The sequence below is a fragment of the Rhipicephalus microplus genome, chromosome 8 (assembly GCF_043290135.1).
Source record: "Rhipicephalus microplus isolate Deutch F79 chromosome 8, USDA_Rmic, whole genome shotgun sequence".
Classification (NCBI taxonomy): domain Eukaryota; kingdom Metazoa; phylum Arthropoda; class Arachnida; order Ixodida; family Ixodidae; genus Rhipicephalus; species Rhipicephalus microplus.
The window spans coordinates 52,248,121-52,269,717 of NC_134707.1; the positions used below are offsets into that span (position 1 = coordinate 52,248,121).

The following is a 21,597-nucleotide window of genomic DNA, read 5'->3' on the forward strand; positions in this document are numbered from 1 at the left end:
GTTTTACAATGTTTCGAATGAAAGAACGAACCATTTCGAACTTAGTGAGCTTATTTGAAGTGGTGAAGCGTACCTGCCGAACATTTGCCGATGGTTGTTTCGTGACAAAGCAGTGACACGAAGCCAGAAGGAACGTAAAGTACGAAGACTAGGCAAATTCGTGTACTACCCATGGTTCCCATGATCGCTGAAGCGTCATGGTTGCGTTACAGCTTCCATAGACACTAGCGCCAGAGTTCCCGCTAAAGTATATTTAGGAAACTCATTGATTTAAATAAGAATTTGGTATTTACTGTAGGTTCTTAAAGCGAAGATTTCTGACTATGGAGTAATGAAGGAAGTAACTGCCCTTACTTTTTTGGGGGGAAAGAAATGCGTTAACCTATTTTTTAGGTAAGGCACAGTAGCAACGCGTTCGTTTTTCTTAAGTGTAACGAGTAACGTATTTAACAACTTTTTTTCTGTAGCGCACGCAACACTGGTCGTCGCATGTGTATTTCACTTGCCATTGCAGAATATTTCTAAAGTTCTAGTTGGTGATGTACGGTATTGCGTCAGTTTACGTAATTGTTATGTGATATTTTTATCGGCTGAAGGTAATCAAAATGTTCTTTTGACAAGGCTTGTGTGTACTTGTTTCTAATGAAATCTTGGGGAATTCGTGAACTGTTTCGAATAGAGTCACATAAGCGTTATAGGGCTGCTTTGGAAATGGTTCCCTTACTATTCGAAAACTATTCGAATAATATTAAATTCGTATTCATATTCGATGTTATAGCGATTCGATCCGTATCAGTTCTAGAATTCACTGTTCGTAAACTCCTCTTTATAATCTATGTGCGAAGCTGACACCAACATCAGGAGCATTTGAAAAAGGAAGTTGAGGTAGGAGTGCAATTAAAGCCACTGACAGGCTTTCTCCAGATCTCTTGCACCGAGCTTCGCCCGACCCACACCTTAGTGAACAAGGAAGCAGGAAAGAGTGACCGACCCAAAACGCAATATGAAATTCTGGAAGTCCTCCGGGCAGATCGAATAATCTTTCCTCTACCATGCGTGAACCTCATAGCAGACTAGAAGGGCGCAAACGCAGAAGTGTTTTTTTTTACAGATAGTCCACCGTGATGTCACTGTAGTTACGGTGCTCGTCTCTTCCCGCAAAGGCTGCGGGTTCGATTCCGCGAGTGACGGTCGCATTGTAATTGATGAAGGCGGAAGACCCGTCTACTGTGCGGCGTCAGTGCACATTAAATAACAAGGACATGCCCAATAACCTCAACCAGGTTTGCACGTGTAATGCCGCATATATCGTTATAAATATTGAATACTTATTCCATGGGTATATAGGTTACTTACCGACCGGCAACAGGAACTCACTTTAAGGACGGCAACATTCTCGAGTGTTTTTTTTTATTATCATGTGCTCGAGTGAGACACACGAGGCAAACGAATCGCAAGCACAAACACAGTTTTATTGTAACAAGAAAAAACAAACAAACCATGCACGTTTATTTCGACAAGTTGATTCTCTCGTACGAATGAAAAAAAAAAGTTAATCACTGATCACTCGCTCGTTTCAATCTTTGAGCCGGCGCTTACATAAACATAGCCCAGGCGCAAGCTTAAAAGCAGCCGAGAAATCGGCCTGAATGCATTTCGCACTGTACAAACAGAAACTTTGTATTGTATGTACACTTACATACAGACCGTACCAGCGACCCGACCGGTGCGTAGTATATTCAGCATCTGAAGGTTGCAACACAGATAATATACAAACTTTAGGTGATACAGCAGGTGGCATCGCACCGACATCGCGGTTAGGAACGTTATATATCACTACTACACGATAACTACACAGCTCATTTTTAAATAAAATATAAAACGAGGGCCAACGAACTGCATATTTGGTTGGTGCTTTCTTCACGCAGTCCGACGCACGCGGTTAAGGTCCTACGTGCATGCCATTAGGCGACTCTGGCTACATCTCTCCAGCGGGTACCACGGCAACAGCTGACGTAATAAAAAGTGTGCAAGAAATAAATAAATGCAATTTATAATAATTTCGTATTTAATAAAAGCCGTAAAAGTACATAAAAGCGTCGAATCGTAGCCAATCTAATTGAAACGTTAATGCTCGTTTCGAGTGTCCTAATGTCCTTAGGGCGGGCGAGACTGTTTCGCTATACGTGTGGGCGTTTCGCTGACTGACACAGGCATTTACACTCGAAAGTTAAACGAGCTTCACAGCTCCTGTGTCAACTACCACATACTTTCAACAGCCTAGCATCCGGTCTTCGTCGATAGTAGTTAGTTGATATTATCTTCGAACCCTCGAGTGCCACTCTAACAACCCTTATCAATGCACACAAAAGTATCCGTTCAAAGTCTGTTGTCAAAGGCAAAATAAAAACAAAAAAAAAGTATCGGTACTGTAGCAGCATTGACGAACCGACGTAGAGAAGATCATTTGTTATGTCCTTATCGGTCACGTGGATGACGTATCTGTTCCCGGCGAAGGCTAGTCAGCAAAAGGCTGGGAAGTTCACAGCTGCCTAACAAGGTGCAATGTCCCCGCAGTGATAATGATAAACTCCGTGATAACCATGAACTGAATTTATATTCACGCTCTACTTGGTTGCACTTACGTTCAGCAATCAGAAGAGAGTTTGATAGGCCACGATAAGACGGAAAATATGATTGATTGATATGTGTGGTTTAACGTCCCAAAACCACCATAAGATTCTGAGGGATGCCGTAGTGGAAGGCTCCAAAAATTTTTTACTACCTGGGGTTCTTTAACGTGCACCCACACCTGAGCACACGGGCCTACTACATTTCCGCCTCCATCGTAAATGCAGCCGCCGCAGCCGGGATTTGAACCCGCGACCTGCGGGTCAGCAGCCGAGTACCTTAGCTACTAGACCACCGCGGTGGGCGTAATACTTTCTTCAACGGCTTTATTTCCGGGCTCACGTTGTTCACGATGTTTCAAGACAAGCTGGCTGCCTGAGCACAGAAAGAAGCCGTATATGGCCGGTGATGCTTTATCTACTGAGATAACGGCTATAAATCTAAAGATAAGAAAGTTTATTGCAGTACACATGCGGATATACCAAACCATGTGTGCATGGGCAAGAAAAGATACGGAGCAAAAACGACTCATTCTAAGAAAGGTGCAAGCCACGCGCACTGCATTAAAAAGTTCGAGGATGAAGATAGCTTGTTGGGTCGCAATGATGTGACTTGTGAAATACAGTTCTATCACACACAAAAAAGAAAAACAGCAAGGAAAGTCAGGTTACGGCAAAGACCGACTGGAGCAGAAAAAAGTGTACGCTATGAGTAAGTTCCAGAAATTCAGCAATTTAAGCAGGTGAGCGGAATTGTTGTTGATACCAACATGAACAATTGACATACGGTAAATGATAAATGGGTAATTGACATGAATAACTGGGTGGCAATTCAAACTATGAGGACATATGAAACAAAGATCGGCAAAGCCCCACGTTGAGACAGGTGGGATACATTTTTTTTATCGAATATCGCGGAAAACGTTTACATCAAGAGCACAGTAGGGAGAACCACTCTAAAAATGTACCGGAAGGCAGAATGATATGGTCTACAGGCAAGACAACTTCAATGTAGGACATAGATTGATAAGGAAGTACTGACATCACTGACATGAATTCTGTCCCTATCGTATTGTGTAATTGAGTTGCATGACACGCAGCTGTAATGTGTACAATGTGGACACACATTGGAATAGAATAAGTATTGAGCAGACGGTAAGAGAAGTACCGCCCAGTAATACAACGCCATAAATCTTAGCACTGAGATCTGCGTAACAGGACGAGTGGTAAACGACTAACAACATATGCGTTTAACCATTATTATGCGACCCGGTAAACGTATACAAATGTACTAAAATAGACCACTGCTGGTGTAGTTTTGGCTGAGTGACAACCGAACATGAGATGTCACATAACGAAGACGTGACATCACACAGGGATGTCCTGCACTCCTCGGGCACGCACAGTTCACGGCTTGGCGCGGTTTCACGTATAGCGGCGGGCGGCCCTCGGCGCTCATTGCATGTACATCTGCGCTCCGTGAGTCCACGTGACGGGCTCCGTCCAAGCAGACCAGGAGGAGCGGTGTGACGTCGCTAAGTTGGGCTCGGTGGGGAATGACGTCACCAGGACCGGCGAGGAGCACAGGGCCCCGAGGCTGACGTAGCGACAGGCCTTGATGACGGTGCGCTTGAAGATCTTCTTCGAAGAAGTCTTCTGCGAGAGAAAAGAGAGAGAGAAAAATAAAGGTCGGGTCACTACCCGAAATTTGGTGAGAAGTAGGGTGAAGTAAGGAATAAAATCTAGTAGAGTTCTACCCTAACTGTGAGGGCGTAGCCAGTTTTTTTTTTTTTTTGGGGGGGGGGGGGGCTCTTTGATTTCAGATAGAGCACCCCCTTCAAATGGTCATTTTTCGCTCTTTATGTCATGGCAAAAAAAAAAAACTTCCGGGAGGGGAGGGGGGCACGGGCCCGGTTTGCCACCTGCTGGCTACACCACTGCTGTGAGCTGTATACGAACTGCGCAGCAGTGATTCCACTGTGTGTTTTTCCTTCTCTTTATGAATGAATGAATGAATGAATGAATCTTTATTTCATCTTGAATACTTTTTTGCAAGAAAGGTACAGGAGCTGAAGGTGAGCAGCACCGGACAGGGGCCCCCTGCACCCACAAACACATTAACACACCATATTGCATTATGTAGTGGTAGTTCATTGACAGTGAACAAAAAAAAAACACACAGAAAATCGTAATAATTTGCGATACAATAATACAGGAAAAAAAAACTTGCACACCATTACGCTCGCATAGTTATTATGCCACTATTTTCTTTAAAACATGGACCATAGTATAGAAAAAAGTGCTGATAGCAGGAATAAAACAACTAATATAAAAACGGTAAGTCGTAGCGCTGAACGCATAAATTACAACAGTATACAGCGATGAAGATACGAATGTGAGCATATACATAATTATTATAAAAAAGCTATACATATTTATATATATGTACACATACACATATGTACACACATATATTCACACACATGCACATATTGCTTTAACAATCACTTTCTCAAATCATCTGTTAGTAGCATTTCCTTTATAATATTTTCGAATGCATTTCTAGTCGTGTTGAAGTCAATATTACCTTCTTGCTTATTTAGAATTGTTAGCACTTGGTAGCTGGTTGTTTGTTTACCATAGTCCTTGTGTTTAGTGTTCGTCTTCTCTTCAGTCTCATATCGTATATGGGACTTCGTTACTGCTGCTATCTATATATGTAGTGCATTGGTATGCATATTCTGTAATATTTAAAATCAGAAACTTGGCTTGTTGAAGCATTCGATATATCAAAAATATCGGTGATGTGGTTAGTTGGTAACATGGTCCCTGATAGTTTACCTAAATGCGCAATGTTCTCTTTTGTAGAAGAATAAGCTTGTTGTGGTTGGTTTTTGTTGTGGTACCCCAAACTATTGTTTCGTAGGATAGTCTCGAATAGAATAATGAATTGTACAAGTTTTGTTTCAGCCAGATAGGTGCTAATGGGGCAATTTTATACAAGCATCCAACAGTTCTGGATAGTTTGGTAACTAAATTATTAAGTTGAGCATTCCATGAAAGGTGCTGATAGAATCAGACTCCAAGAAACTTTTGCTCTTTAACCCTAGTTAACTGTTGCCCTTGAAAAGTTAGGGCTATTTCCTGGTTGATATTTTTGTTTAGAGCACGAAATATAACATTGTTTTTGCTATTTTAAATTGCAGCCTATTTTGTCTTAGCCAAGACGAGGGTGGTAGAAGGTACTGATTGGCCTTAGATCCCCTACCTTTTGATTTTGTGGATTAAAAAAAAAAGATGTTGGCGTCATCGGCATACATAATAATTTCCGGAGAGTGTGTATATAGTTACAATATCATTAATTTAAACAAGGAATAGAAACTGTCCCAGTATTGACCCTTGTGGAACTCCCTGTGTTACGGTTACTTTCGATTTGATGATGTGGCGTTTTTTACTTGCACAACTTGATACCAATGACTCGGGTAGTTTTTAATGAGCTCTAGTGCTCCTCCTCGCACCCCATACGTAGACAGTAAGGGGTGCAGGGAGTAGCACTAGAAGTCATTAGTGTTTATCTGCACTTTTCTGTTCTTTTCTATTTTCCTGTATTTATTTTCTTTCATTTTTTGTTCGTGGCATTCTGTGATATTTTCCATCACTTTTCTGTTCGTTTCTTGTGATTGTCTCATTCACAATGCGATTATATTCTGTAGATTTGCGTCTAACTCTCGGCGCTAGTGTTTTGTTGTCGCTCCGCTGCCGAATTAGCGAATTAGCTCTCGAATTGCAATTAGTCGAATTAGAAGAATTAGCTCTTCGGCGATGATGGCGCGCACGGGCAAGAAAGCGTGGGCGTTCAAGACACGCAGCTTGTTCGACTTATGTTTACCAAACGTGTATGGCCCCAAATGTCCGAGACAAAACCTGCGTGACGACGACGCAGTACATGAAACTACGCGACAGGGTGGTCCCTTAAAATGAGTATAGTTGATACGTGGGATTTAACGTCCCAAAAGCACCATATGATTATGAAAGACGCTGTAGGGGAGGACTACGGATATTTGGTCCCTTAGACTGCTCAGCAGTTGAAAAAAAAAATGAACTGCACAAAATCCGTCTGCACGAATGAGAGCGGCAAAACATTCGCGGACTCGCAAATGTTTTCGCGAACTCGCTTCGCCTTTAAGAGTTGAACGCGATATAGCGATACTCTGTTCCTAGTGCGTACTTCAAAATCCTAGGGTATGAAACATTTTCGAACTGTCTATACACCCACTACGTGGCCTTAAGTAGCGTGTGTGCCTTTTTCAGAGGGTGACTGGCTTTGAACGATGAAGTTATTATGACCCATGTTCTGAAGCCCAATAGCCATGTACGCTTGTACCACGCATATTTACGGCACTATTTGATGTTGCTTTGTGAAGCATGTTACAATACACGTGTGTTTTTAAAGCACGAAAGTTACTTTCAGTTCATTTCCAAGCAGAAGACGTAATTTTCACTGTATTCCACACGCAAGGACCTACTGAGTACACTCTTCCCACCTCCATTGTACCGTTCACTCTACGCCAATCTTCCAGGTCACGATATGTTGAAGCGAGTGCGCAAAATGTACATTCCACCGAATTCAAAAACATTCTTCTATAAACTCCACTCTGAAACATTGGCGGTAAACACATGGTTAGAAAGAAAAGGTATTTTCATTCCGTCTGTTAACTGCCGTCTATGTGATGTGCCGGAAACGATTGAACATTGCTTTGTTAGCTGCAAAGATGCCATACTCTTTTTGGGATGTCCTTTAGCGAGCACTGAAAAAACGTTTCGTCATTAATTCTCACACAATACGTTATCTTCTGCCAGCAGCGCTTGATGAAGTACCATATGATATGTTTTTTCTCATGGGTATGCACAGCTTGTGGAAGACACGAATGCAAGACCGCAATGTAGAGCCCACCACCTCTTCAAGCGCACACTTCATTCAAATGGCTATCCACCTGAAAAACATTTACGACGAGCTGGACTTTAGACCGGACTGGTACTCCGTCTTAGAGAACTGTTTGACCTCACCCCCCTCTTGTTTGTATAACACAATGTGAAGAACTCTCCATGTGAAGAACTCGCGCTGTGTTAGGCATTTAGTGTTTATGAGTAACACTTGAACGCTTACTTTCGCGATTTGATTGTACTTTTGTTCGCTTGATTTTGTCATGATTGCCCAAGTACTTTAATAAATACCATGGTAAAAAAAAAACACAGGTGCGGCTGTGTGGTAAAACACCCACTTGCCACGGAAACGAACCGGTTTCGATCCGCACTCAAACCAGAATTTTTTTTACTATTTTCTTCTATTTACTTTATTTGCATCACTTTAGAGTTTTCGGTAACGCAAAGATAATGTTTTTTTCCCTCACAGCTAATAACACCGACGCCTAAGTTTCTGCAAAACAATCTTTTTACGCTATCGCATAAAAATATGACAGGCTCTTGCAAGAAATTTGGTACCGTATTGAGACCCCTACAAGCCCCTTATCCACATTTAAAATGGGTGCAAGAGGGGGCGATTATTTACGTAATATATATAAAATGTGCATATGTGTATATATAGGCAAGATTACCCCGCGTTCTGGTTGTTGAGTGAGTACAGATCTTAAGGTAGTAAAGACGGTAAGCGCTCTGCGTCGCGATTACATGCGCCGTACACCAATCGATGATGAGGCTAATTAACTAGTCCGACGATGATCTCATTATTCTCACTATGCACAGGGAAGACGCTTGTATCTATTTCTGCGAACGGAATACCGGACCACGCGGCCAGTCTGGAAAGGCGCGGGAGCACTTTTCTACCGTTCCAGTCCCGCCGTAGCCAAACATGCCTTAGGCCTAACGCCGTGAAACCACCATAAGATTACGAGAGATGCCGCAGTCTAGGGCACTGAAATTTCGACCAGCTAGAGTTTTTGTTTTTTAACGGGCACCTAAATCTAAGCACACGGACCTCCCGCATTTTCGCCTCCATGGGAAATGTGGCCGCCGCGGCCGGCATTCGACACCGCAATCTGCGAGTCAGCAGCCGAGTGCCTTAGCCACTAGACCATCGCGGCGGGGACATTGTAAAATATAAGGGCGACAAATGTTGGCTTTGGAAAATTAACAGCAAGGTAAATAAGAATGGGGTGGAGTACATTCGGCAAGCACTCTCAAATTATGACAAGTAGATTGCCACTATCTCTCAAGAGGAAGGTATATAACAGCTGTATCTTGCCGGTACTTAGCTACGGAGCAGAAACCTGGAGACTTACAAAACGGTTTAGCTTAAATTGAGGACGACGCAGCGAGCAATGGAAAGAAAAATGGTAGGTGTAACCTTAAGAGACAAGAAGAGAGCAGAGTGGATTAGGGGACAAACGGGGGTTAAGGATATCATAGTTGAAATAAAGAAGAGGAAATGGACATGGGCCGGGCATGTAGTGCGTAGACAGGATAACCGCTGGTCATTAAGGGTAACTAACTGGATTCCCAGAGAAGGGAAGCAGGTTAGGGGGAGACAGAAGGTTAGGTGGGCAGACGAGATTAAGAAGTTTGCGGGTATAAATTGGCAGCAGCAAGCACAGGACCGGGTTAACTGGCGGAACATGGGAGAGGCCTTTGTCCTGCAGTGGACGCAGTCAGGCTGATGATGATGATGAAATAATGTTTGTGGCTTGGAATGGACCAGCTTGTAGACTTTGGGGAAACCACTAAACCATTGCGAGTATTCAGAACAAAAATTGTGGGCATAAGAACTAGTATTGCCCTTCTGGGGACATAAAATATTTTATTGAGTATTTGAGAGACAGCATGTATAAGAGCTCCTAACTAGATAGTCTAGGCTAGACGACCATATATAGAGCGACTTGCTGTAGGAGCCTGGCGTGCCATAGAACCACTTAAAAGTGGAAGAAACGATCGAATCGTTTGAGACTCCAAAACGTTCGTGGAGACAAGCTGGTCAAGCTGCGGGCTAATAAAATGAAATGTAAAATAAAGAAGAAAAAAATTTGATTCTTTTGATCTGTACTAATGCAAGAATTCTGAGAATTCCAAGGCGTCCCAGACGAAAGAAATGCACGCTAATGGAGGATATTAATTCCTAAGTATGCGTTTCACAAAATTGTCCCGAAACTGAAACTTTATTTCGATCACGTAATGCGCGTTGCGAGCTTTACGGGAATTCATGCTTTTAAAAGTTACGGTGAGAGAAGACGGGATTGTCTGGACACGAAGCCCATCGCTAAGTGGTATTCTCCAGCCCGTATAGAGGAAGTTCTGGAGAGCATAAAGCCCAAAGAACAAGCGTTAAATACAAATTTCATCAAAATTCACCCTGCGCACCTTTTGGCCGCCGTCTTTCAACAGCTCCGTGACGCCCGTACTGCTGGTTATCTCGGCGCTAATTTCACGCACGATCAATGTCCAACGCCTTTCGGGTCCGCCTTTACCATTGCGTGCGGCGAGATGTCACCACCTGGGACCTGTGCCAACGCCGCAACCTGCTTCCACGCCTCCATTTGGCCGTCTCCGTTCATGCTATCACTTTCGCACGTGTCAGGCTTACATTAGTCGGTCCGTTATGTCTGCTGCCTGCTGAGAGCAAGCGGATTGCCATTGCGACCGGTTACGCTGCTTGCTACGCCAATAGGCGCGTGCACATGGAAGGAGGAGGAGGAATAAATGAGGAAGGACAGGGAGGTTAGGTGCACATGGAAGGGTTGTACATCTGCCTGACCATCTGAATCATCATTTGGGGACACTAAGTGAGCCCGAAATCTCAACTCAGTCGGGCATGTCCTACAACTGTAGTTGTTTGATGTGCAGAGCCACGATGGCGCGAAGGTCAAGGTACTGAATCCCGGCTGCGGTTGAAACCTCTGGAGCCCCCTACACTATACGGAGTTCCTCGTGGACCAAAAGGTGGTTCTGGGGCGTAAGACCCCAACAATTACTGTTATTATTAGGATCATCGATGAAGGCGAAGACTCACGTGCTCAGATTTTGGTGCATGCACGTTAAAGAACCCCAGGTGGTCGAAATTTCCGGAGCCCTCCACTAGGGCATCTTTCGTAATCATATGGTGGTTTTGGGACGTTAAACCCCACACATAAACCAAAAAGCATCATCAAGTCGTGAGTGTGTGACCAAAGGCATCACCGAGTGGGGAGGTGGTGGTGGGCGCTATGGTACAACTGCCACCTACTCTTACTGGAAAACCTGCGCATGTCTGTAGCTACGCCGATGAATGAGCCTTACCGATTTCCAATGTAACATACGCAGGTCACAGTTACGCGGACACCGTTTACAAGTATTCGTCGAGTTCTGCATTGAACTCATCCTCACATAACAACACTGGTTACTCGCTGCTTCCCCGGCTCTCCGGCCACGATCCCACGTTCTGCCCTATGACCACTCTCCTATAGATGCCCCAAAGCATCTTAGTGTTCTCGCTCCCGATGTGATCTCCCGACTGCGAAGGCCTGTCAGATTGCAAGTGATTGCCTCGTATTTTTGTATGTCTTATCAAAAGCCCAGCTATACGACATGACATCCCATGGATGTTTAGTTTTCGTTTGCTTGCCCCGCCGTGGTGGTTTAGTGACTATAAGGTACTCGCCTGCGAAGCCGCCGGTCGCGGTACCGAATACCGGCTGTGGCGACTGCATTTTTGATGGAGGAGAAAATGCTGTAGGCCTGTGTGCTCAGATTTGGGAGTACGTTAAGGAAACCCCATGTGGTCAGAATTTCCGAAGCCTGCCACTACGGCGTCTCCCGTGATAATATGGCGGTGTTGGGACGTTAAACCCCCCATATAAATCAATTAGTTTTTGTTTGCTTCGCTAGCGATCTCGTGCTGATCATCACAAAACTATGAAAAAAAAAACTCCTGTCATGCGGTTCCAGCACTAAAAGGTAGAACTACAATGTTCCGCCTTAAATGGGCGAAAAGTTGAGCTAGTCGCTTGGGGGTTCGTAATAAAAGATGGTAGGCGTATACAAACGTGGACACAACAAAGAAGTCAAGACAGCGCAAACGGCGGCGTTCGTCTTATTGTGACTTCGCTCTTCTGTGCACATTTGTATGCCTATCGTCTTTAATCAGTTCTCCTACGTCACACCTGAAGTACCGCCTTCCGTGTCCACCACGACTATGCACAGGCTGCACAGGGACGGCGGTACATTGCCAGGGGGGGTACTTCTGACAATGTCTGGAATTGTGCAAACAATTCAGATAATTCTTTGCAGAGTTACCTGCATATAGACCACGCAAAAAGACTAACAAAGTAATTTATAATATTATCCTTCTCTGCCGACACACGCATAACTTTTATCTTATTTACTTTATGTTGACATTTTTGGAAAATTAGGGTGTTGATATAGTTTATTAAATTTACTATTTGGTTAATAATTTATAGTTGTTACAACAAGTGAGCATCAAAATTTCGTTCTAACATTTAACGTTTTCGGTTTATAGCTTTTATTACGCTAAAACTTTATGAGAGTACAGAAGACCACTCAATTCTTGCCCCAATCCCCCTCAGTGGGTGTGAGCCACAAGAGAAGGTGAACATGAATCATTTTAGCTGGTTTAATGAAGTGAGGTTTACTGAAGTGCGTTGGATGAAATGGAGTTGAATGAAGTGCAATGAAGTAGACGAATTAAATGAGAGTAGAAGCGGTAATAGTTAGTGGCCTGGTGGCGAATAGTAGGAGTCTTGAGTATATAGGGGCCCTTACCCATTTCCTATTTACGACTGCCACCCGACGACGAAGCCTCAAGTATACGAACAGCTTCGATATTAACACACACAAAGTCAAGAACGATCAGCTATTATGGTTGCCGTGGCCAAGAGTGCAACTTTTTTTTGGCTGGTGATCTAAACTCGAAGTGAAAGCCGAAGGATTGGAAGCGCGATGTGAGGATAGGTTGAACGAACAGGAGAAGGTGTTTTCGCGAAGGCGGGGGATGTTTCGATTGAGGGACCTACGTTTTGCTAAACGTGCTTCGTCATCTTCGGCGTGTTAGCGTTGGTTGTCGATGCAGTTTCCCGCTGCTTCGCAACTAGCTCCTCAACAGAAACGGGTCCCACCGGAAAGTCGCCTGGCCTGTTCTTGCAGGCACGTTCTCCATTCAGCCTTTCATTAATTCAGCCTTTTCGACTGCTTCCACTATTTACGTGGAAGAATTTCGGGCTTGTTGCAGCCTCACAATAGTGTATACTCAATATACGCCAGATCCAACTAACGACAAGAACACACAAGCGCAAGCACCGGGGAACATTCGTAGAAACAGAAAACAGCGCAAAAAAAAAAAAACGCCAGGCCTGTGCGGAAGGCGCAGCTCAGTCACAGCGAAAGCTAGAAGAGTGGCCTGTCATCGCCTTTTCTAAACACTCAATGGGTAACTACTGCAAGCACACTTTCCTGATACTCACTAGGGCAATAATAAACTTTTGGGTTGTAGGCAGTCATTCGCTGTGCCATTTTTCGTCCTTCTTCTGAGAAGCGTGGTATCCGCTAAACACTTTCAATGAATTTCGTGCCAATTGTTCATGCAGCGGCTGACGACGATGAAGAATTATGGCTGAAGTGGGTATGCGCCACAGTAAATAGCTGAACAAAAACAAGCTTCTGTAATGGCTTGGAGCATTGGACGACCCACTCGTTACGCTATTCTCATTGTGCGACGACTGGTTGTTCTTTCGCTGTTTTAAAACGCTTTATAAGACATATTAAGGCGATTGCTTTCCCGACATCAAGCCTGCCTCAGGCAAGTTTGCTAACAAGTCCCAAGTACCGGCGTGGTTCAGTGGTAGAATACTGGGCTGGCACCTAGCGTACTCGGGTCCGGGCCCCACTGCGTCATTGGTGCTAGGTTTTTTTTTACGTGTTTACGGAAACCGGTGGTGACGGTGGCGTACGACTGTGCGTGACCAGAGTTGTGATCTCATAACAACTTTCGCTGCAAAAACTTTTTGTCAACTATTAGGCATGGAACGTTTGTACGAATATGAAGTGGCGAAACATTGAAGTTGGGAATGCGGGAAGGACGAACTGACGGTACGCGTACGCAAAGAAGTAGTAAAGAAGGAAAGATAACCTGTCCAGGAAAGCAGGTTTGCTACCCTACACGTGACAACGAGAATGGGGGATGGAAAGAGGCAGAGCAGAAAGAGAGAGAAAGATAGCCGTGATACAGCACACACACACACAAACATGTCAGTCACATGTCCATCACTCTGGCTTGGTGCGCGACATCAATGTCACAGTCGCTTGTCCAAATTTGTTTTTCTAGCAAACATCCATTTGCTAAAACGCTAAAACGGTTAGCGGGCAAAGAGTTAAAAACTACGAGCCACAATAAAGAGCTGAGTAATACCATTACTTCGGTGATTGAATTTCTGTTCTGGTCTAAAACTCGCCTACAGCATGTAAGCTGTATATGTAGTTGAACCGAATGCAGTCAAAATTCAAGGTTTTTTTCAGAGCTTGCGGTAACTAAATTTTTTACGCCAACAATGCGGGGCCACTACGATGGACAGCACCCCGTCCGGATCGCCTTTCAGTGTTGTTTTTAACGCGACGTGCTGGCTTCCTGCCATGATCTGTCCAGAACAAACGCCACTCTCGTTTCACTTCCTGCAAGCGAGCATTGCACTTTCAGTGGCAAGCGTACAGATACATTCGTGAACTAAGCCCGGGAAACTGTGGCATTGCACGGATCGACGTTCATTTCTCCCCCAAAATGGCCAAGAGCTCACCTGAGTGCTCTCGCGTTGCTTGTCCATGGCCGCTTCCGCGGTATCGACTGTGCGGCGATGAGCTTACACGTCCTGCCGTACACCTGCAGCGTCTAATGATTGCAAGACACACCCGAGGCGGCTTCTTATACGTCACGTGGATCTTAGCTAATATATTTTGTTTTGTATCGGGTGAGCGACGTGAACTGAATGCTCCGGCTGGGAGTATCGAGGCCGGAATCGGAGAGAGACGTTGACCTTGACTGAAACTTGCGGAGAATGGGATTTCCTTGCAATGGCCACATACCATTAGCGCGAATGAAACTTTCGCGCACTTTCACTAGCCACTGCAGATTCGCCAACATCTCCCTCTCCCACTAACTGTCCCCCTCCTCCTGTTTGTAATGCTTGAACTTGTGAGCAGTGCCCAGTTGGCGATGCCTCAACCTTCGAAGCCCGTGAAGAAATGTTTACGAGACGAGAATTCAGCCAGTTCGAACTTGAGGGCAGTGTAAAACACGTCCGTTCATGCTTTCGCGGGGATCCGGGAGGTGGGTAAAGTGTTTGCTGGAGTCAGTCTCCACTGCAAATGTGAAGCTCTGCTTTGTTAAGACGCGATGAATCATGTGATGCTTAGGACATACTGGTGGTCACTTAGAGAGATGGAAAGAATATAAAAGAACGGGATATACAGAAACTCATACTCTGCCGAAATGCGAGACAAAAACTTGTTGGGCAATATAGTATCTACTTTCCAGTTACTCTTGTTTGTTCTTTGCTACTGCATTTGCTGTTTCTTGCTATCATTTCCGCCTCTCCTCTTCGGCTTATGTACGAATGGGCAGACTTTAGTGAGACAGAGTTAATCTGCCTTTAGTTCTTTCAACACAGGCAGCATATGTCCACATCATCTCAATAAAAAATCTCAATTAACTATTTAATTAAGTTTGCCACGTGACCATGATTCAGTGAATGAATTTATTTGTTTGTACTCCCGTCAACCGCTTCTGCACTTTGACGAACCATCTTTCCTCCTATAGTGCAATCAATCAATCAATCAATCAATCAATCAATGAATGAATGAATGAATGAATGAATGAATGAATGAATCAAGTCACCTGAACACCAATAAATGGCATCAACGTTGGTTCCGAGAGGAAGACATGACGGAGAGAGAGAGACCTACACGTAGGCAGTATAGGTGCGATATTACGGTATATACTTTTTTGTAACGGCCACGCACATTGAGCACCTTTGCACAACCGCTTAATAGAGGTCACGCTCGTGCGTCCGAGACCCGAATCGCGTCCGCGTAATTGGCTTGTTTTCAGCGACGCCGGAAGAGTTGAGCCCCTCTCCCCTCTCTTTGCATCGTGACGGGCGTTGCGGAGGAAGAACAAAACTAATGAAAAGGAAGATTGCTACACACATCGAGCATTTGAAAGCTGTTTGGGCGAGAGATAATTGCGCCCAGTTTTAGACATACGTGTGTGCCATCCAACTGCGCACTCCGTTTGAAAATGAATGGACGTTTGGGCGGAAAGCTTGGAAGCGCTGATATTCTCCACTGGTTTTGGGAGCGCTGATATTCTCCACTCGTAAGGCCTACAGACCCGAGTTGCTCTCCAGGAGACATCGAAAGGGGACTGCATAGGTTTTCGAAGAACCTCTAACACCGGGTTAACCCTCGGTTCGAGTTTAAAGGGGCTCTTCAACACTTTTTTAGACTTTATAAATTAACAATTTTTTTGTCCACCTCGGTGGATCAGTGGCTGTAGGGTACGTTCTCGGCTGCTATCCTGAAGGTCGTGGGTACGACCCCAGCCACGGCGGTCACATTTCGATGGAGGTGAACTCGTAGAGGTCCGTGCACTGTGTGATGTGAGTGCGCGGGTAAATAACACGAAATGGTCAAGTTTTGCAGAGCCCCCCCACTGTGGTGTCTCTCAAAACCCTATCTTGGTATTGGGTCACAAAACCCCACATGTTAATATTATAATAATATTTTTTTTATATGTGGGTTGCGTAAACTGAAGGCTGAATAGATTCGTGCGACAAAAACGGCAGCGATGGGGGCACGCCGTTTTATATCACTCAGCCTAGAATATTTAAAACACAATAAAGTGAACTCTTACTCTCAACTAACTGTATCTTCCCGGGGTCACCTGACTACGTTTCACACGCTCTGTCACGTTTCAGAGTACCCCAATGAATAGAACCGGAAGCTCATGTATACATACGGAAAGCTTGCATACCATTTTTCCTGTTATTTGCAACGCATTGATAACGCCGTGGCGACATGTTTACCATGTGGTGCTTGAAGAGTGAAGCGCATCTGCGAAGTGAGGCAGCTCGCAAACTGAATCGAGCAGAGTGGTCTCGCTAGTCTTACGCTACTTAGAATGAAGCTGTGTATTGAGAGGCGGAGCCAGAATTAGCCCGTCCTTGCGAACGCAGAATCTTCTAACGTGTATGTGCCACAATAATTAGGTAAGGATCACTACTATTCATTATCCACTAATAGTTAAGAAGCCGTCCGCGTGGAGAAAGTACACGGGTTAATCCCACAAATCATAACTGGTCCATCAAGAATGAGGAAAGAGCAAAAGGGTGGCAAACAGCATTTGTATTTCTGGATATACGTTATTTATAATTGAGCGACTCTTTCACGAATCCCGGCTTCGGCGGCTGCATTTTCGATGGAGGCGGAAATGTTTTGGGCCCGTGTGCTCAGATTTGGGTGCATGTTAAAGAACCCCAGGTGGTCTAAACTTCCGGATCTCTCCACTACGGCGTCTCTTATAATCTTATGGTGGTTTTTGGACGTTAAAGCCCACATATCACCTTTCACGAACCATCGGGATCAACGTGGCGCTCCGTTTTCATTTCTGGTGCTTCCTTTGGCACTCGATGCAGATGGTTAATCAGCTTCGCTCTCGGTTCAGATGGTTCTCTGGGTGCGGATAGTTAACCTCGGTGCACATGATTAACCAGCTTCCTTCTTGGCGCAGCTATTTCACCAGCTTCGTTCTCGGTTCATATTATCAACCTCAGTGCAGCACTCGGTGCAGATGGCTAACCAGCTTCGCCCTCAGTAGAGATAGTTCACTTGGTGCAGATGGTTAACCTCGGTGCCACACTCGGTGCTTCATCAAGCTCGGTGCAGCACTCAGTGCAGATGGTTAAAACCAGCCTCGCTTTCAGTGCAGATGGTTCACATGTGCAGATGGTTAACCTCAGTGCAGCACTCGGTGCAGATGGTTAAGCTCGATGCAGCACTCAATGCAAATGATTAATCAGCTTCGCTTTCAGTGCGGATGGTTCACATGTGCAGCACTCGGTGCAGATGGTTAAGCTCAATGCGGCACTCGGTGCGAATGGTTAACCAGCTTCGCTTTCAGCGCAGATAGTTCACTTGGTGCAGATGATGAATCTCGGTGCAACACTCGGTGCAGATGGTTAACCAGATTCGCTCTCAGTGCAGACGGTTAACCTTGGTGCAGATGGTTATCGATCTTTGCCGGTTAACTATCACCACCAAGTGAATTAACCCTGATATTCCGAAAGGCAGCCAACCGAACCTCCAGACACACACCTACGTTGGCAAAAAATTTTTTTTTTTGGCAAAAAAAGGTAGGGTGGATATGTCAACCAACCCTGTGTATATTCGTGTGTGTTGGCATGTGTGCGTTTAAAGTAGACTGCAGGGGGTACACAGGGGGTAAAAATGAAAATTTTAGAACGACGGGATAAAACTATCCCCCATATCTTCCGGCTATGCTAAGGCAAGTATCAAGCGCACTGCATCGGAGCACGCCGTGCGTTGCCCTAGCTGTTCCAGTCACCTCGTCGCCATTCGAGTCACCGTCTATTGCGCACTCGCCCAGACATGGTGCAACCGCCACTGATATACGAGCGCCGCGGAAGACGCCGATGTTTACGAACAGGAGACCGTCGCGACGTGACCGGTACATTCCCCGTCTTCGATAGCAAAGGCGAAGGATCACAAACAAGTGTCTCGCCCTTCGATAAGAATTCTCGTGCGAAATTCGCGCGTACATGACTGTTGTGGCGCGAGCACGAGGTGCCATTCTCGTGGTTGTTGCTGTTTGTGGCGGAATATCGAACACTTCGCTTGATAGTACATTAAGGGACGAAGTTTGAAGCGCGAAAAACAAGGACCGAAGAGAAGAGTACACACGACAAGCGCTAACTTGAAACTTATATTTAATTTAATAAAGAAAGGAAAAAAAAGGTACACACCTTTTGGACGGCACACATGCGTGTACACTCGCGCATACTCATTGTTAGCGCTTGTCATGTGTATGTACTCTTCTCTTCGGTCCTTGTTTTTTGCGCTTCAAATTTCGTTTCTCAATGCCGTACGATCTCGCCCAAGCTTCCGTCCTTCTAAGAGACTACATGCCCATAGAACAAAATCTCACGCAATCAAGAAGTCAAAGGCGGCTAAATAGGTAAAGCCGAGGGTCGGACGAAATGTCGTCCGGTCGGTATGAATGGGTAAATTGGTTGACGCCGACTAATAGGGCGAATATTTTACTGACGTTCCCAGTTCCTTGTGAAAACGGCTTCCGTGTGTGCTCTGCCTCGATGGAACAGTGGTTACCGTGCTAGGCTGCAGGTCGAGGGTTCGATCTCTGTCGCTATGGCCGCATTTCGATGGAGGAGAACTGGTATAGAGCCTCGTGTACTGTACGGTGTCAGTGCTAGGTAAAGAACAACAGATGGTCAAAATTTCCGGAGCCCCTCCTCTGCGGTGTCTCTCAATATCACATCCTGGTTTTGAGCCGTGAAACCCTACATAATGTTGTTAAGGCTCACGTGTGGGAGTCGAAACGACAATGCATATATTTAATTTAACCTTGATTGACGTCCTTCAATGTTTTCACCAAAGACAGACAGACAGACAGACAGAGAGACAGACAGACAGACAGACAGACAGACAGACAGACAGACAGACAGACCCGGATATATATTAAGAAGTCTGAAGACGCCTCGCCTAGGCGACAGCCGCACGGCAGCCGATCGCCTACGTCCGGCTCATGACGTCACCCAGGAGTGTGTGACCGTTGGTGCAGGCCCGTGGGCACCTGCTTTTGAGGAGCAAACGCCGCGGACTAGTTGTGTCCCACTATAGATTGATGCTTCACATTTAGAAAGGAGAGGATATCAACTGTCCCATAAAGAGACAACCTCGTCGGGCAGCACAACATTGGCACCGTCCTGAAGATGCGTTGATGATTGGCGACGGCGTCCATAGCAGCGTCATCTGTCAGCCGGAAACGCTAATGCAAGACAACCGTCTCAAGAAACGAATGTTTTTTTGTTTCTGTTTGTCTGTCTGCCTTTCCCCATTGAACGTATACGTAATACAACTGTACCGGCAGACAGAACCATAAACCTGCCTCCCCCTTCCCATGCCTGACCGCAGCACGGCTTTATTGTTCAGCAGACGAAGACTGTCGACGGCGTGGAGTGAAAGGCCGAACGAAGAGTTGTTGACGCCCGCCGTCGCATAGAAAAAAAGGGAGCGGCGGGGAGTTCACACAGAAAGGCCACGAATGAGCCACCAAGGGTAGCGGATATGCGACACGAGACAAGATGAGGAAGTGACGATCGACCGCGGTTGGTCTGCTCCTGTAGTCGTAAATAGCCCACTAATAAGGCGCGCCGAATACTCGGTCAGCTCAGGTCACCGATGAAGCGTGGCAGTGGATGCCTTAGGTCTTTATGTACTGCGTTGCGCGTCGTTTGAGCGTAGTTGTTGCGTCGTGCGCTAGTGAGTTGTTTGAGGCACAAGCACGTCTAAATTATGTATATATTTTGTATTTTTTTCTGAGACTTTGAAGATACGTGCTATTTGTAATTTATGCATGTTAATATCACCTATGTCTTTTTATGCGCGTAGCTTTCCCCCCTTTACATGCACCCATTCATGCATTGCATTTTTTGCTCTTGCACGTTTGCTGCTTCTTACCAGAAAAGAACGCAGACCTATAGTCGAGCATTTATGTGGTTACATCTGAGTTTTTTTTTTTTCAGCCGTGCAGTGAGGCGCGAAACTTATGCGCTTCGTTTATGATACGTTTGCTTTAGTTTTTGTGAAAGGGGAGCAGACAGAAATGTTGTGGGTGCAGCCACTCTCCCAGGCCTGCCGCTGGCACCGCACTGTGGTCCTCCAGCTTAAAAAACACAATACCGTACCCCACGAAAATATACCTCGGCGAGTCTCGATAAGATCGAAAAGTGCAGAAGGAACGGGCAAGCCGAGATCATCGCGTGTTTTACATCATTTATTTACATAGTCCGAATTCTCGTCTTCCTTCTGTGCCAAGTCATCTGTGCCGCCTTATTTGCCTGCTTCGATGGCCCGTACGAAACATTTTATAGGCAACGACCGGCATTCCGAAGCTTAGGCCTATGAACCATTCGTTCTCGTGTAATAGGAATGCACGTTTAAATAACAAAGCAGTGCGTCTTGAGAATCGGCTCACTTCTCCGAGCTTTTGTGTCGGCTTTGTGTCCTGTCGCAGGCATCCGGACACATGGGCCTGAATTACGTATCGCGTACCAGGACAGCATGGGACAACACGTAAACAAGATAGCAGCGAACTCCGTTTTTCTATCTCTTTTTTTTTCGTGATTTATAACTGGCGCGAATTTCTTTCACTCGTGTGGCTTTCTATTCTGTTGGATACGACTGTAGGCGCATTCGGCATGGATTGTATAGATTATAGAGCAGGGCAGCTCGAAACCAATGCGGGCGATGTCCTCCGCGGTGGATCAGTGCCCTATGGTGCTCGGCTGTGAACCGAATAGGTCATGGGTTCGATTCCGGTCGCGGTGGTCGTCTTCTGGTGAAGGCGAAATGGAAGAGGACCGTTTACGCGCACTCCTTCAAGACCACGTGACAATATGCCAGTGGACGTCGAAAAACACCAGGCATAGTCTAGATTTACGGAGCCCCACGTACGGTGTCCCTCATGATCTTTTCGTGGTTTTTGTACGTGAAATTCCAGCAATTATTACTATAGCTTTAGGATGCAAACTATGCACGCTTCGGTTTTTTTTCCATGTGACTTCAAAACATCGCGAAAAATGAACACACAGAAAAAACCTGGATACATAAAACCATACCAACACGTTTCAAAACTTTTTCCACGTGGCGCTATCAG

At 45.3% G+C, this 21,597-nt stretch overlaps 1 protein-coding gene across 2 annotated transcripts in view; it reads right to left on the reverse strand.

The window, feature by feature from the left end:
- Positions 1–21,597, reverse strand: part of LOC119164481 (uncharacterized) — a 71,325-nt gene that overhangs the window by 22,926 nt on the left and 26,802 nt on the right. The window contains exon 2 of one of the 2 annotated variants that reach the window (XM_037416679.2): positions 3,753–4,286. The exons of the other annotated variant lie outside the window; for it this stretch is intronic. Coding sequence (XP_037272576.2) covers positions 4,086–4,286 — 201 coding nt within the window. The 3' untranslated portion in view covers positions 3,753–4,085. Of the gene's footprint in view, positions 1–3,752; positions 4,287–21,597 lie in introns of those variants that run through there. 2 annotated transcript variants of the gene reach the window in all.